Source organism: Geotrypetes seraphini, chromosome 14 (genome assembly GCF_902459505.1).
Source record: "Geotrypetes seraphini chromosome 14, aGeoSer1.1, whole genome shotgun sequence".
Lineage (NCBI taxonomy): Eukaryota > Metazoa > Chordata > Amphibia > Gymnophiona > Dermophiidae > Geotrypetes > Geotrypetes seraphini.
The window spans coordinates 17396866-17414368 of NC_047097.1; the positions used below are offsets into that span (position 1 = coordinate 17396866).

The 17503-nt window shown below is 42.8% G+C and overlaps 1 protein-coding gene across 2 annotated transcripts in view; it reads left to right on the forward strand.

Annotated features, from left to right (window-relative positions):
• Positions 1–17503, forward strand: part of SPPL2A (signal peptide peptidase like 2A) — a 62457-nt gene that overhangs the window by 35845 nt on the left and 9109 nt on the right. The window contains exons 9-13 of one of the 2 annotated variants that reach the window (XM_033920800.1): positions 7725–7806; positions 10642–10716; positions 15516–15572; positions 15750–15803; positions 16256–16355. In XM_033920800.1, coding sequence (XP_033776691.1) covers positions 7725–7806; positions 10642–10716; positions 15516–15572; positions 15750–15803; positions 16256–16355 — 368 coding nt within the window. The remainder of the gene's footprint in view (positions 1–7724; positions 7807–10641; positions 10717–15515; positions 15573–15749; positions 15804–16255; positions 16356–17503) is intronic. The other variant, XM_033920801.1, reaches the window with a different exon arrangement.

Sequence of the window (17503 nt, forward strand, 5' to 3'; positions counted from 1 at the left end):
TAACCAAGCTCCTAGACCAAGGGTCGACAACCTGTGGCTCTTTTTCCATGTGGCTGTGGTTCTTCAGGCCCCGACCCTTTAATCTCCCTCCTAACCCCACAATCTCCCCCCCTTTGGGCCTAACGAGGTACCTGGTGATCCTGCAGGGGTCTTTGCGGCAGGATCACGGCCCTATCACTCCTGCCTCCTCGCAGCTGCCTTCTAAAATAGCTGCTGTGACTTCTTGCAGCTGCTCGCGACATTTCTTGTAGTGAGAGAGGTCACGGTTGCCATTTTAGAAGTCAGCCGTGAAGCAGCAGGAGCGAGAGGGCTGCACTCCTGCCACAAAGACTCCTCCTGGACCACCAGGTACATTGATAGGCCCAAGGGGGAGGGGGGAATCGTGAGGTTGAGAGGGAGATTAAAGGGTTGGGGCCTGGAAAGGGGCAAGAACCTTGGGGAGGGAGGGATGAGAGGTACAGAGACCTGTGAAGGGTTGGAAGGGAGAGAAGCTACACCTTGTGGCTCTTTGTAAATCTTGTGTCAAACATTTTGGATAATTTGGCTATTTGCTGTTAAAAGGTTGCCGATTCCTGTAGCTATGTTTTTAAAATGGTGCTACACTCTACCATCAGTGTCATCCAGGACTCCAGCATAAAAGCACTCTAGAAACCAACGTTCCCAAAAACCTCAGGCTCCATCTCAGCAGAAGTCAACTCAGTCCTTTTGACACACTTCTAGAGAGCCTGGCTATAGTTCTACCTTCTCATCTTCCACTCCACACCATCGGAAGTCAACTCACCCACTACCACAAATATTGATCTCTCATCACCACCGACGCCTGGGTTTTGCACATAGTGAAGGAAGGGTATGCAGACTTTCCTCCTTCTTAAGAAACTCTCGGCCCTTCTGCAACTCAGTGCCATTGAACTAGTACCTCCTCAGTAGAAGGTCCAGGGGTTCTACTCCAAGTGCTTCCTCATACTGAAGAAGATGGGAGGTCTATAACCAGTTCTCAACAAATATTTAATCAAGGAAAAATTCTCTGCATGCTCTCCCTAGGAACATTGTATCTCCTCCTAGAAAAGAATGACTGGCTTTGCTCTCTGGATCTTAAAGAAGTGTACACAATTATACCCATTCTTCCAGCCCATAGACTGTACCTGTGTTTTTGAATAGGCTGGCATCACCTCCAGTACAGAATGCTGCCCTTTGACCTTACATCAGCACCCAGAGGGTTCGCAAAGTGTTTAGTGGTGGCTGCAACACTCCGCTCTCACGGCTTTCATGTGTTCCCTTTCTGGACAACTGGTTGATAGTCATCATCTCAATCAGTTCAATCAGCCACCAACTCAACACTACATCTCCTGGAACTTCTGGGGTTTGCAGTCAGTTACCAGAAGTCCTATCTCCAACCATCCCAGAATCTGGAATTCATAGGGGCTCAATTGGATACAATTCAAATTTGTGCTTACCTCCCTCAACAGAGGCTAGACATTCTACTTCAACTTTGTAAACTCTGCTCTCCAAACCATCACAGCACGACAGCTAATGCGTTTGTTAGGACACAACATAGTAGCATAGTAGTCTACCCAACCTGATTCAATCTAAAAATTTGTTGTTGCGGGGTTTTTTTTTCTTCTTCTCCTTAGATATTTCTGGGCAAGAATCTAAAGCTGTGCCCGGTACTGTTCTTAGGTTCCAACTATTGAAGTCTTCGTCAAAGCTCACTTCAGTCCATCTATATCCTCCCAGCCATTGAAGCCCTCCCTAGCCCATCCTCCCCCAAACGGCCATATACAGACACAGACCGTTCAAGTCTGCCCAGTATTGGCCTTAGTTCTTCAATATTTACTATTATTTTCTGATTCTAGAACCTCTGTGTTCATCTCGTGCTTTTTTGAACTCCGTCACCGTTTTTCTCTCCACCACCTCTCTCGGGAGCACATTCCAGGCATCCACCACCCTCTCCGTAAAGAAGAATTTCCTTACATTGCTCTTGAGTTTCCCAACCCTCAACCTCAAATTATGTCTTCTGGTTTTACCATTTTCCTTTCTCTGGAAAAGATTTTGTTAATATATTTCAAGTATTTGAACATCTGAAACATATCTCCCCTGTCCTCCTTTCCAGTCTCTCCTCATACGTCTTTTGTCGCAAACCTCCTATCATTTTTGGTGCCCTCTGTACCGTTTCAAGCCTTTTTGTGTCCTTCGCCAGATACGGTCTCCAAAACTGAACACAATACTCCAAATGGAGCCTCACCAACAACCTGTACAGGGACATCAACACCTTCATTCTTCTACTGGTTACGCCTCTCTTTATACAGCCCAGCATCCTTCTGGCAGTAGCCACTGCCTTGTTGCACTGTTTTTCCACCTTTAGATCTTTGGACATTATCACCCCAAGGTCCCCCTCCCCATCCGTGCATATCAGCCTCTCCCCCTGCCAGCATATACGGCTCCTTCCGATTTATTAATCCCCAAATGCATAACTCTGCATTTCTTGCATTGAATTTTAGTTGCCAGATTTTAGACCATTCCTCTAACTTTTATAGAGCCTTTTTCATGTTTTCAACTCCCTCCTTGGTGTCTACTCTGTTACAAATCTTGGCAAAAAGGCAAACTTTTCCTTCTAACCCTTCAGCAATGTCACTCACAAACATATTGAACAGGATCAGCCCCAGCATCGAACCCTGAGTGACTCCACTACTCACCTTTCTTCCTCCAAGCGACCACACTCTGGCATCTGCCCGTCAACCAGTTTCTAATCCAGTTCTCCACTTTGGGTCCTAACTTCAGCCCTTCAAGTTTGTTCAAGAGCCTTCTATGAGGAACTGTGTCAAAGGCTTTGCTGAAGTCTAAGTAAATTACATCTAGCATATGTCCTGGTCACCCAATCAAAAAATTCAGTTAGGTTTGTTTGGCACGATTTACCTTTAGTAAAGCCATATTGCCTCGGATCCTGTAACCCATTAGATTCTAGGAGTTCACTATTCTTTCTTTCAGTAACACTTCCATTATTTTTCCAACAACAGAAGTGTGGCTTACCAGCCTGTAGTTTCCCACTTCATTCCTGTGACCACTTTTGTGAATAGGGACCACATCCGCTCTTCTCCAGTCTCCAGGAACCACTCCCATCTCCAGAGATTTGTTGAACAAGTCTTTAATAGGACCCGCCAGAACCTCTATGAGCTCCCTCCCTTAGTATCCTAGGATGGATCCCGTCCAGTCCCATCGCTTTGTCCACCTTCAGTTTTTCAAGTTGTTCATAAACACTTTCCTCTGTGAACGGCGCAGAATCTACTTCATTTTCTTGTGTAACTTTGCCAGATAGTCTCGGTCCTTCTCCAGGTTTTTCTTCCATGAACACAGAGCAGAAGTATTTGTTTAGCACGTTTGCTTTTTCCTCATCACTCTCCACTTATCGGTTCCTAGCATCTTTTAGTTTAGCAATTCCATTTTTCTGATATATTTGAAAAAATTTTTGTCTCCCTTTTTTAACATTTTTAGCCATTTGCTTTTCCGCCTGCACTTTCGCCAGGCGTATCTCCCTCTTGGCTTCTTTCAGTTTCACCCGGTAGTCCTTTCTGTACTCTTCTTCTTGGGGTTTTTTATATTTCAGGAACGCCAACTCTTTTCCCTTTATTTTAACATAAGAACATAAGAATTGCTGCTACTGGGTCAGACCAGTGGTCCATCGTGCCCAGCAGTCCACTCACACGGCGGCCCTTAGGTCAAAGATCAGTGCCCTATTAGAGTTTAGCCTTACTTGCGTATGTTCTGTTCCAGTCGGAACTTATCCAACGTTGTCTTGAATCCCTGAAGGGTGTTTTCCCTATAACAACCTTCAGAAGAGCATTCCCGGTTTCTACCACTCTGGGTGAAAAAAACTTCCTTACGTTTGTACAGAACCTTTTCCCTTCTAACTTCAGCGAGTGCCCTCTTGTTCTTTTCACTTTGGAGAGGGTGAACTGTCTCTCTTTCTCTACTACTGCTACTACTAATTTATTTTTATTTACCTCCTAACCAGTTTAGAGAACCATGTCGGTTTCCTTTTTCTCTTGTTTTTATTTCTTTTCTTCACATAAAGTTCCATAGCCATTTTTATAACTCCTTTCAGCTTACACCACTGTTTTTCTACTTCTCTTATGTCCTCCCATCCTAACAGCTCTTTCTTCAGGTACTCTCCCATTTTATTAAAGTCCGTACGTTTGAAATCTAGGACTTTTAGTATTGTGCGGCCGCCCTCCACTTTAGCCGTTATATCAAACCAATCTGTTTGATGATCACTACTTCCCAGCACCCACTCGTACATTAGATATACTCTCTCCATTTGTGAGGACGAGATCCAATATTGCTTTTTCCCTCGTGGGTTCCGTCACCATTTTTCTGAGCAGAGCCTCTTGAAAGGCATCCACAATCTCCCTACTTCTTTCCAATTCCGCAGACGGAACTTTCCAGTTCGCATCTGGTAGTGCATTGAACTCCATTTGTATGACTCCATGTCAGAACTGCTTAATGGAATCTAGCATCTCAGTAGTCACAGGCTACAGATCCTTTCTTCCAACATCTCAAGGTCACTTCCCCACTCCGTCAGTCTCTTCAGTGATGGTTGCAACCCACCAATCTCTTCACCCTTCTTATCAATCTAGAACTCTGAATGATTCGCAACATCTTTCACACCTTTCAAGATCGTCTCCTGAACCAAGTAATTCTAGTCAGGATGGACAATCAAGTAGCCATGTACTATATCAACAAACAAAGAAGCGCAGGTTCTCATCCTCTCTGCTAGGAAGCAATACAGATCTGGGCTTGGGCGATTTCACACAGCATCTTTCTCAAAGCAGTATATCTAGCAGGCAAACATAATGCTTTAGTTGGGGCATCAATTTACTTACATACCTTGAATCTGCCCTAGCCAGGTGGCTGGATATTCAGTTTGAGAGGATCCACTGCACTTTCTCTCACTTTCATCATTCAGGTTGTACCTTTGGCCTGTTGTCAAGAAGGTGTTAAGATATCCACAGGCCTTTCATATTTCAACCATGGGTAAAGGAACAGTTCCAATCATGGTGGAGGGCAGAACACTCTTATTGTGCCTGATTTGGCACCTTCTTTCTCTGCAATCAAAAAATCCCTTGCTGTATGCTTTGGATTACTGCAACTCCTTATACATCTGTATTGCAGAATACAATTACAAGAGATTGCAACTGCTTCAAAACACAGCAGCTAGATTGATTTTCCAAAAGGGCAAATGTGAAAGTATCTATCCATTCCTAAAGGAATTACACTGGCTCCCTATGAAGAGAAGAATACAATACAAGATAGCCTGCATGGTCTACAAAGCCATCTACAGGGAAAACTCTGCAGGAATTATTTCAGACATCACACTTATGCACTCCTTTCTCAATGCAAGGACACACCAACGGTACAAACTAGCCTCCCCCACTCCCCGTTCATGCATATATAGGAAGAAGCTGCGTGAATCAACATTCGCATACCAAGGACCCAAGATATGGAACAGTTTCCCTCTCCACCTATGACAACCATGACTTAGTGCAGACATCACAGTTATGCACTCCTTTCTCAATGCAAGGACACACCAATGTTAGAAACTAGCCTCCCCCACCCCACCCCTATTCACGCACATGTAGGAAGAAGCTGCAAGATTCAACATTCGCGTACCAAGGACCCAAGATATGGAACAGTATTATATCTTCAGAAAGAAACTTAAGACCCACCTTTTATCCTTGGACCTATAACAAAATCTCAGGAGCTTACTTCCTATCTTTCATTCAATGTTCATGTCCTTAATCTTGTTGTAAACAGCATTAAATCCTAGCTGAAATTTGCGGTATAGAAGAAAAATGTATAGTATGGTAGTAAGGATGAAGATTACATGGAACAATGTAATCCACCATTTTGATCAATCTTCTGATCTGCAAAAATTTGTGGATAACCGGGAGGCTGTTGAGAAATCTTCTTGTATATGTTTGCTATTAATTTTTCTTATACATGAGTGAGAAGGTACAATCATGTCCTCTGGTATTCTGCTGAAAGGTGCTTTGCATCACTGATAATGGAGTTTGGATAATAAATCAGATGTTCTTGATCATAGTCTTACAGGATCCTTTTATGGACAACTCTCAATTTCAAATAGGCAATAAGCCATCAGTTCAAATTTATGGCAGCATGTAAGAATTTGGGAAATAGATGATCTTTTACAACATAATCAGTTCTTATCATTTCAACAGTTGTGTTTGAAGTTTAACCCTCCTCATATACAACTCTTGGCTACAATTATTTTATTGATTTAGAAAATATCAAGGCAAGCGTCACATCTTTAGTAAAGAACCTGTATTACCGGATGTATTAATGAAAGTAGTAAGCTTAGATCATGATGCTTCTAGGTTTTATAAAACACAAAGAGCTTTTGTTACAATTCTTTTTGGCCTTGATAAAAACAGGGGAGCATGAATGGGGTGAATCAAAGCCTTCCTGTACTGGTTTGATCCAGGTTTTAGATTAACAAGAACACACCAGAGAAACCAGATCTCTGCATACCAATTAACGATACAAACAACAGCAGGATAGACAAAAACTAGAAATAATTCAGTAGTATTCAAAAAAACTCTTTATTGTCAACAAGGGCTTAACTCAACATGATTCATGTTTTGGCTAAATTGCCTGCTTCATGAGTCTAAACCTTGTGTCCAACTTGGAACAGTCACATAGAAGACAATAGCTATTGTTGGGGGCAGGGGAGGTAAGGGCTGGACTATGTACTTTTTAAATTGGTATGAGGGCAATGCAGGATGTGTTTTATGTACAGTTTCTCTTGAGCTGGGGTTGCAGATTCATCCCCCTTTGGATAGTCCCTAGCAAGTGTGTGTGTTTTGTTGAAAATTCATTATTAAAAACATTGATGCAAAAAAAAGACAATAGCTATTATAAAACTGTCTCTCTAAACTAATGTGATAAGGGTCATTCCATGTCAAATGGTCCAATGTTAAAAATCATCCGACCTCCTCCAAATTAAATACAATTTTGTGTGGATGTTCCCTGTAGACTCAAATGAAACCATGTAAAATTTTCATCTGGATCTCTATTGGTTTCAGACCTAGAAGCTGTTGAATGTAACATAACATAACATAACTTTATTCTTCTATACCGCCATAGTGGGACGACTTCTAGGCGGTTCACACCGAAGAGAGCTGGACAATCAGCGAATTACAATATACAAATTATAAAAATACAACATATTGCTCAAGAAAAAACATAATAAAATTATTAGATTTATTGTAACTTCTATTTAGGAGATAAATCTATCAAACAATGCAGTTTTAAGTTCTTTCCTAAAAGTGACTTAGGTCAGCCTAGCTCCATTAATGTAGTTACCTAACCAAGACTGCTGTTTACTTGCTTGATACATGAAAGTCCTATCCAAAAAGGATTTGTATTTACAGCCAGTAATGCTTGGGTATGCAAATAGATTACGATTTCTGGTTATCCTCGAAGGACTATATAACACGAAATGATTAAAATGATTCTTATAGATAGTCCCCAAACCAGCTGCCATTACAAAGATTTTGGAATTTTTGCTGAATGGATTTTTTTGGTACTAGCCATGGAAAATCATCATGTGATGGGGGCACATGCAACAATGATTTGCCACAAAGGAGTTTTTGTGTCAGTTTTTCAAAATATGGGAACAAATAGATGACGATTCATTCTTTTTGGTCTAGATGGATTTGGATTTTACATGATATCTTGGGAATTGCATTCTGCCTCAACTTCATTAAAACCTTGAGAATGACAAGCTTCAAGGTAGGGTGAAAATGTATTATTGTTATAGCCCCTAAGAAGATTTTCTATTCCATTCATGTTTATCTCCATTCCTCCTTATTTTAGATCAAAATCTGCTAAAGAGGCCTCAGGCCTAGCAGTTATGCCTCTGGAAACTGAATGACCAGATGTTATGGGGGTCATTTGTTAATACCGTGTTTCCCTGAAAATAAGATCTACCTGAAAATAAGCCCTAGCATAATTTTCGGGGTAGGTCTTCCTATAAGCCCTACCCTGGATTTGGTGGTGGCAGCAGCGCTCCAACCCCCCACTGCTGCGCAGCTGACCCCCCGCTGACCCATCTTTCCATCTCTCCCTCCCATCTGAACCTCGCCGACCCTGCCACCGCAACACGACCAACATACCTTCCTCCAAACAGCAGCATCGGCAGCACTCTAAACAGGCTGCTTCGCATGGGGGATGGGAGGGAGGGAGGGATAGAAAGATGTTGCAGAGGGAAGGCACAAGGGAATGGGTGAGAGGGGAGGAAAGATGCTGCACACGTGTGGGAGAGAAAGGAAAGAGGAAGAATTGGGGTGGAGGAGAGGAATGGAGAGAGTGTGTGGTGCGGTGGTTAGCGCTACAGCCTTATCACCCTGAGGTTGTGGGTTCAAATCCCTCACTGCTCCTTGTGACTCTGGGCAAGTCACTTAATCCCCTCTTTGCCCCAGGTACACTAGAGTTTGAGCCCACCAGGATAGATAGGGAAATACAATAAAGTACCTGAATGTAAAACCACTTAGGATATAAGTGGTATATAAATTAATAAATAAATAATAATAATGATCATTGTACATGAAAAAAAATAAGACATCCACCGAAAATAAGCCTTAGTGCATTTTTTTGTCCCCAACTTAATATAAGACAGTGTCTTATTTTCGGGGAAACATGGTAGCATGCATTATTTACTGCAGGGCCCATTTAATGCAAATGGACCCTGTAGTATCATTTTTTTTCTCTTACTTACAAGAAACATACTGTATGGTCTAGTTCAGTGCTTCTCAACCCAGTCCTCAGGGCACATCTAACTAGTCAGGTTTTCAGGTTATCAGTAGTAAATATGCATTAGATAAATATGGATACCAGGGAGGCATTGGATGCAAATCTTTCACATGCATATTCATTGTGGATATCCTAAAAACCCAACTGACTGGATGAGCATTGGTCTAGTTATTGAATGCAAAAAATGTATTCCAGCCTAGCAAAATCAAGATGTCTGTAGGTTAAAATGATTCTTATAGATGCAGTATAATAACTTATCCCAGGACAAGCAGGCAGCATATTCTCAACAGTGGGTGACGTCACCGACGGAGCCCCGAAGCGGACTGCCTCGCAAGCAGACTTGCTTGAAGATCTTTGTAAGAGCTTACGAGTGCTGCACTGCGTATGCGCGAGTGCCTTCCTGCCCTAGTGAGGGCGCGCGTCTCCTGTGAGGTACCTCAGTTCAGAGTTTTCCATGGAGCCAAGAAGTCCTCTTCACTTCAGCTCTGCAGCCTTCGTTGCCTTCTTTCATCGCGGCTTTCTTATTTTTGTTAGTCGCTGTGCTCGCGTTTTCTTATTGTCTCTTTTTTGTTAAAAAAACCCCAACTTTTATTTTTTGACTTTCTTCCGGCCAGCGGCCTTTTGGCCTAGGACTGGCCGCTTACCTCGTTCGTTACATCGGCCTTTATTTTTTTCTATGTCCCGGCCTCTTACCGGGTTCAAAAAGTGTAACCAGTGCGGCAAGGCCTTTTCAATAACCGATCCTCATAGTCGGTGTATTGCTTGCCTGGGTCCTGAACATTGCCCCGACGCCTGTTCACGCTGTGCTACCCTTCAACCTCAAGCCCTTCGCAGACGACGTGCCAAGCTTCTTTAACTATTTGGTGCTATGGAACAATCTGCTGAGAGGGTCTCGACCTCGACTTCGGGGACGGCCTCGACTTCCAAGACCTCGACCTCGACGCCCGCATCTGCCTCCACCAAGGCCTTGACCTCGACACCTCCGGTCTTGTAGGCCTCGCCAGCAGTTCCTCGAAGTCTTCCTCGGTGGGTAAGTCTCCTGTCTCTCCTTCAGGTACTATTCCTAAGAAGCCTCCAGAGTCCCAGGCATCCCAGGCCGTTTCTGCAGTCCTACCAGCCTCTTCCAGACCTCCAGCCAAGCATGTCTCCAAACATAGGGAATACTCATCCTCGTGGTCGCCCTCATTGGAGCGCACTGCTGCACCTTCGAGACCTGATCCCTCCCCTGGTTGACTTCTTAGCTAGCTATCTGAACTGAGGTACCTCACAGGAGACACGCGCCTTCACTCGGCTGGGAAGGCACTCGCGCATGCGCAGTGCAGCACTTGGAAGCTCTTACAAAGATCTTCAACCAAGTCTGCTTGCGAGGCTGTCCGCTGCGGGTGCTCCGTCGGTGACGTCACCCACTGTTGAGAATATCTGCCTGCTGTCCCTGGATAACAACTGTTTCGGTAAGTAACTGTGCTATATGGCATTAGACATGCTCAAAAGCAGCACATTCTTCAAACCCTGCTTCCCTGCTGCCTTTGTATCATTTTTCATTCAAGTTGGGAGGCTATATGTAAATAATGCTAACATTCTTCTGTCTGTGCTGTGCATGTGTTAGCAACCGTTTAACCCATCTATTTATTAATGTGTCAGGCAGAACATTGAACAAAGATCCCCTAACAAAACAGCGCTGAGCAACAGGACACAGTATTTTCATGCACAAAGAAAAATATTTTATATTGCGGTTTTCAACATGTAGAATTATCTTAAATTTCTGATGTTTTATAAATCAATTTACTTAGTTTAACTTTGTTTTCTTCTGTGCAGTCGTGTGTGCTACTGTTAGTCCTTTTCCTATTGTATGATGTATTTTTTGTCTTCATAACACCACTGATCACAAAGGTAAGCACAGTTTCAAGTTTTCTTCAAAATGCAAATAACTATAAAATACTTCCAAATGATGTACGTGTCCTACTAGCTCTTTGCCCTGTTTTTCTCATCTGTCATTAGTTTTCTACTTCATTATCTTCACTGCAGTGGTACATGCTATATTAATTACTGTCAGTTCTTTTATTAAATGTTAATGTGTCTTGACATCTGAGATTGATGCTAATATGTGAGTTAATCAAGTATGTATCTTTAAGTTTTATATGAGTTTAATTGATACACTTGTTGTAACATACAAAAATGAATAAAGAATTATAAAATAAAAAAAATGTTAATGTGTATTCTAGTACAATGTGCCTAGTCCTGAGCTGTAGGGTTATGCATCTGAAGATGATTGCTGTCAGTTATCTTTGAACTCTGCCTCTTTCCCAGGTAGCTGCTCCTGCCCCCTCAGTTTTTTTTCTGCAAGCAAATTGCTCAGAAGTGTTTCTGTTCTGCAGTTTTATTTGGGTATTTTTTCTTAGTGTTCGGCTGGAGGCTCAGTGCCCAGGTTTCCCACTTGTTAAGACCTCTGCCTGGGAGAAGATGCAGACTTGTGTTGAGGAAGTCTGCTGCTAGCAGGATCAACCTTTGGGGACACCTATTTAGACAGCCTGCATTTGTATTTTATGGAGTTCAGGGGCTGTACCCTGCATAGCTGCTTACATCCCTGATTTATCAGGAACTTGAGCGCAGGCTGTTTGACTCCTTACTGGCTTAGCTGGGATTAATAGTGGGCCAGCTGCTTGGACTTCTCCCCCTTTGCGGCATGAGGTGTTCTGGGGATTGAGGCTCAGTTCAACCAGCAGCTCAAAGACCAAGTACATCCTGTGAACCTATGAGGCAGAGTTCTCCTTTTGTCCCAGCTTCATTCCTAAACTGAAGCAGACAAGCACATGGCATAGCGAGTAATGCTCTTTCAGCCTAAGAGGAAAATCAGAGAAGTCTCCAAAAGTGAAATTTGAAGGTTACTGCAGCCAATCCTAATGTTCTCCACGTCTAAAACTTATTTTCCTGCAACTTTGGTGCTTCAGAGGAGTCCCCACAGGCTGTTTTTGACACGAGTTTGCTGGCAGTGGCCATCTTGGATTTTAAACAATCTTTTTTTCTAAAACCTACAATTGCCTGAAACTCCCTTGATTTTACTTAAAGTCAATAGAGATGGACCTCGCAGGCCTTCCTACCCCTGTATCATGCCAAGTTTGCGCTGGATGGCTGGCCAAGGAGTGTCCATGTCTCACTTGTGGCGGAGCACACGGAGGAGGGCCAGGAGCCTTGGGATCCTCTGAGTCCTCCAGGGCTGGGGATCTGCAGTAGATGTGCTCCCAAAGGAAGAAACCCTTCCCTTAGCCCTCCAAAGGTGCATTGGCTAAGCATAGATGTGTGGTTGGCTTGGAGCCCAGGAGTGCAGAGAATTGGAAATGCTGCTCCTGTTGGGGCCTTCAAGACCTCTTGTGCAAGGCTTCACTTTGGATTTTGTGAGCCTTATGTGAAAGACCTATTTGAACTGCCGAGGGTCCTCAGCATCTGTGTTCAGCGCAGTGGAGGCGGTGGTGCAGAAGTTCTTCCTTCAGCAAGCACCCTGACCAGATGAGGCCACAGACCTGGACCTGGCACAGTGGTTAAACCTACAGCCTCAGCACCCTGAAGTTATGGGTTCAAACCCTTGCTGCTCCTTGTGACCCTGGGCATGTCACTCAATCCCATTGCCCCAGGCACATTAGATAGATTGTGAACCCGTTGGGACAGACAGGAAAAATGCTTGAGTACCTAAATAAATTCATGTAAACCGTTCTGAGCTCCCCTGGGAGAATGGTATAGGAAATTGAATAAATAAATAAATAAAAGAGAAAACATGAAGCTTTAATCCTAGGGATTAAGTAGCCTTGACTTCCTTTGTGGCTTGCTACACCCAACTATCTCGAGTCCTGCCTTCGGAGGAAGACAAACTCAGATGTTCCTATCTGGGTGAATTATACAGCGGATGCTCTGAATGACATCATCAGACATGAGCAAAGTGTCAGCCTTTGCAATCTCCACCCAGAGGATGCTTTGGATCAGATAGTGGGCAGGAGATTCAGCCTCTGAAGCCACACTGAGAAGGCTTCCCTTTCAGGAGCAGATGCTATTTGGCAGTCTGGCACTGATGCTATTTGGTTTTCTGGCACTGATGGCCAGTGTTACTGGGTATTGCTCTAAGGTCTTGCTGGACAGCAGACCTCAGATAGCTTGGGGTCTGGGACATGGGAATTTTTGAGGCTCTCGAAGATTCCGTCAGCCTCTGGCCTCTAGCCCCTCCAAGAAAGCACAACAATGCTAGGACAGGGGCCACAACATGCGAGAAAATAAAGTCTGGTCTAAGTCTCTGAATGATAGCAGGACATGCAAGTAGTTCTTTACTCTATACTCCTTCCTACCTGTGTGTGGTGACTGGAGATCGTTTTGGGGAGATTGTTGCTGGAGGCGGGACCAGTGGAGGCATGGTTGATCGCCGCTGGTTGTTGCCTAGGATGGGGCAGTGTCTGCTCTCTTATTGGGGAGGAGCTGGTGGTGTCTCCGGATCCGTGGAGTGGGGCCCTGCCATGGACTCTTTCTCCCGGTTGTCCGCCGATGGAGGCAGAGTGCTGTATTCTTCGGGAGCTGCCCATGAACATCCGCTGCAAACCGAGAGCATTGCGGCCCGGCGCTGGATTGTTCTATCTCTGTACATCTTCTGCATGGAAGCGATGAGTCGGGGCTGCAGCAGCTGGAAAGCCCGAGTGATATTTGTCCTGTGTGGACTTTTGTTGTTGGGATTATTTAAAATATGCTGAGGCAACAGAGCTGCTGCAGGAAATTGGATTTCTGTCAGACTTATTTGATTTTTTTCCAGTTTATGAATTATTTTAAATTATATTCCATTATTTTTATTTTATTAATTGAATTTCCCTGAATTTTATTCTTTAACGGTTCCTCCCTTCTATTCCTTTTTACATGTGTATTACTTTAATTCATTTAGATATCATTTACATAGATAGTGCTCCTATCTGTAAAGTTAGGAATTTCTATTAAATATTATACATGCTTCTCTCCTCTCCACTCCTTCCTGACCTCCATAGTCCTCCCTACCCTCTTCTAACTCCTTCCTCTGTAATGTCGCCTAGAGCTTGTATAGGTAAGTGCGACACACAAATGGAAGAAACAAATAAATAAATATTAATGCTGGTTGCACATCGTTTTGGTATCTGTTACTTGAATGTTATAATGTTCATTGATATCTTTGTTACAGAGCAGATCAGAATTGTAGTGTCTGGGATTTTCCCCGTTTCCCTCCTTCCAGTTATGTCTGTCATTGCAGTGCTCCTTGATTACTTTTGTACAAACTCAGTGGGCAGGAGCAGCTGCTTGGGAAAGAGGTGGAGTTCAAGGATGATTGACAGTGGTCTGCAAGCAACTTGTGGGTTCAGATGCATAATCCTAAGGTTACTAGACACATCTAAACTAAACTAAACTAAACTAAACCTTAGGTTTGTATACCGCATCATCTCAACATTCGCAGAGCTCAAGAAAATTATTGAGGTAAGAACCTAATCTTTCTTTAGATTCTTGATATGCCACATTTCTATAGTAGAAGCAAAGCTGTCTACATATTATATACAGGTACTTTCTCTGTTCCTAATGAGTCACAATCTTAAGTTTTTGTACCTTGAGCAATGGAGGGTTAAGTGCCCAGGGTATTCCTCCTGCCATTAGTTTGGAGGGGGGGGGGAACAGTGGTTGGGATGGTCGGGGGTCATTGGGGAGGACCATTGGGGGGACTTCTTTCTTTTTTTTTTTTTTTGTGGGACAGATATTTTGCATGTGTAATAAACGCAAAATATCTGTGCCGTTGAAAAAAAACCCCCAAAACAGGCAGACCTGTTGGTAACACAGTTACCGACAGGTCTACAGCAGTCAGTTCTTAAGATCACTAAAACCCGATGCAAAATAGCCAAGCGATGTTAATACATCAATTGCTTGGCTATTTTGCATGGAGTTTTAGCTAATTTGCATGGCAGGATTGGAAGATACAGTGGGCTGTTTTGTGCATCGGGTCGGTTATCGGCGAACGTCACTAAAACTATGAAACAGGTTTAGTGACGATCGCTGACTTTAGTGCATCCCCCAGTTAGTTGGGAGCACACACACACACACATACACGTCTAGGCTCTGAAATGCCAACTTAATGTGCAAATGCTGACACTTAGGGAGCAAGATATCAATGTGCGCTACCATTAAGATATGTTATTTTACTGTTAATCCAGGTTATTAGTAACTACTGTAGGTCTCATTGCATAAAATAGCATGAATCAGTGGTAAAACAGCCCATCTTAATGATAATCCATGTTGATAACATCCCCCCTTAATTATGTTTGGCTCTGTTGATGTTTTAGACTTTGACAGTCCTAAAATGGGCTACTTGTGCCACATAGTTTCAAGTTTATTTATAGCTTGATATACTGATCATCACAAGTATCTGGTCAGTTTACAATAATAGAAATTAAAAAGATATTTAAAATTGCTTAAAGAAAATAATAAAATGAAAAAAAGGGGAGGGGGATTGAGGCCAAGACAAGAACATACTCTTGTATTCCTGTATGTATTTTGGAAGAGACCCTACCTCAGATCCTTTTCTGAAATACTGGAACTGCACACATCCTGACCTTGATGTCTCAATTTTGGTTTCTATGTTCTATCTAAAATAGTGCTTTTTAAGTTCTTACTATTCACCAATTAAATATATTATTGTTTTTTAGAATGGGGAGAGCATTATGATTAATGTTGCAGCTGGTCCTTTGGAAAGCCAGGAGAAGGTAACAATGATTGGTATTGAATCGAACTTTAAAATGAGTACCATGCTGTCACTTTCCCATTACTAGTTCAAAACGTAAATTAAGCACAGAGAAGTGTATTTTATTTTGATATAATATAGCCAGCTTGGCTGGTTTCTCTACCGTATTAAACGCCTGTTAACTTGGATTTGATCCTAGAGAGATGAAAACTTGGTGGAGGTGCCTGCTGAACCCTCTGCTCTCCGTGAGAAAGTAAGGATTGGATTTTAGATAAGTTGACAACTGCTGAAATCACTTTATTCTTTGGGAGAAAATATACTTGTATCAGACTTCTGTTTAATTCGTCTCTGCCTGGTTATTACTGTTGATAATTACTTTTACAGATGGAAGAAACTTTGGATTTTAACTGTGATCTTATACTTGATGATATAATGCTGTCTTTAATTTTGATGACCATGGTCTGTCTATAAAACTGCAAATCGTTTTCTGTGTGTTCCTTGAAGCATCTCCTGCAGATGTAACATATTGATTCTTATTCTTTTAACTTGGGTCCCCCTAATTACATTTTTTTTTCCTTTCGTTTCAAACCTACTTTAAATTAACAAATAAATATTTCCAATGTGTTGTGCAATGCTGTCATCCAAAAATTATACTTTCTGTATAAATGTGTAACTGTGGGCTTCTGTATTTTCATTGTTTTACAGTTACCAGTAGTTATTAGGGTGCCTAGACTGGATTTCTCTGCACTTTCATTATGTGGAATGCCTTTCTCATTGCTAGGCTTTGGAGACATCATTATTCCGGGTTAGTATGTCTGTTTTCAGAACTTTTATTTATGTTTGTTTTATTTAGCTTGCCTTTAGAACTGCAGAATTTTCCTTTTTGGCAACAAAAACAGATCAGCTATGCTAAAAGTAGAACTTCAGTTCTGTTACGTCCCTTCCCGATTCAGTATCTAGGGGCTCCTTTTACTAAGCTGCGTTAGGGCATTAACGCGCGGAATAGCACGCGCTAGACGCTAACGCCAGCATTGAGCCGGCGTTAGTTCTAGCCGCATAGCGCGCAGTAATACCCTGTGGGCGCTAAAACTGCAAGCGCACCTTAGTAAAAGGAGCCCTAGGTGTTCAATCCCTTCCCACAATCCAGGAGTTGCAGAAATCACATTTTTCTGAGCACATGCTGCCTCCCACATTAGAGAGAGAGTTAGCGCCCCTGCCATTTTCAATTTCTGCAAGCAATCCGTGCATGCCGTTTAGATTTGCTCCAACTCTAACAAGACCTCCAGTTATGCTGTGTTATCTTGCCAAAACATTCACTCTGTGTTACATAGAAACATGACGGCAGATGAAGGCCAAATGGCCCATCTAGTCTGCCCATCCACAGTAATCATTATTTCTTTCTCTGAGAGATTCCCACGGGCCTATCCCAGGTCCTCTTGAATTCAGACATAGTCTCTGTCTCCCACCACCTCTTCCGGGAGACTGTTCCACGCATCTACCACCCTTTCCGTAAAAAAGTATTTCCTCAGATTACTCTGGAGTCTATCACCTCTTAACTTCATCCTATGCCTTCTCAATGCAGAGTTTTCTTTCAAATGAAAGAGACTCGACTCATGCACATTTATATTATGTAGGTATTTAAACAACTCTATCATATCTCCCCTCTCCTGCCTTTCCTCCAAAGTATACAGATTGAGATCTTTAAGTCCGTCCCCATATGCCTTATCAAGAAGACCACATAGCATTTTAGTAGCCTTCCTCTGGACCAACTCCATCCTTTTTATATCTTTTTGAAGGTGCAGCCTCCAGAATTGTACACAATATTCTAAATGAGGTCTCACCAGAGTCTTATACAGGGGTATCAATACCTCCTTTTTCCTACTGGCCATACCTCTTCCTATGCAACATAGCATCCTTCTAGCTTTTGCCGTCACCTTTTCAACCTGTGTGGCC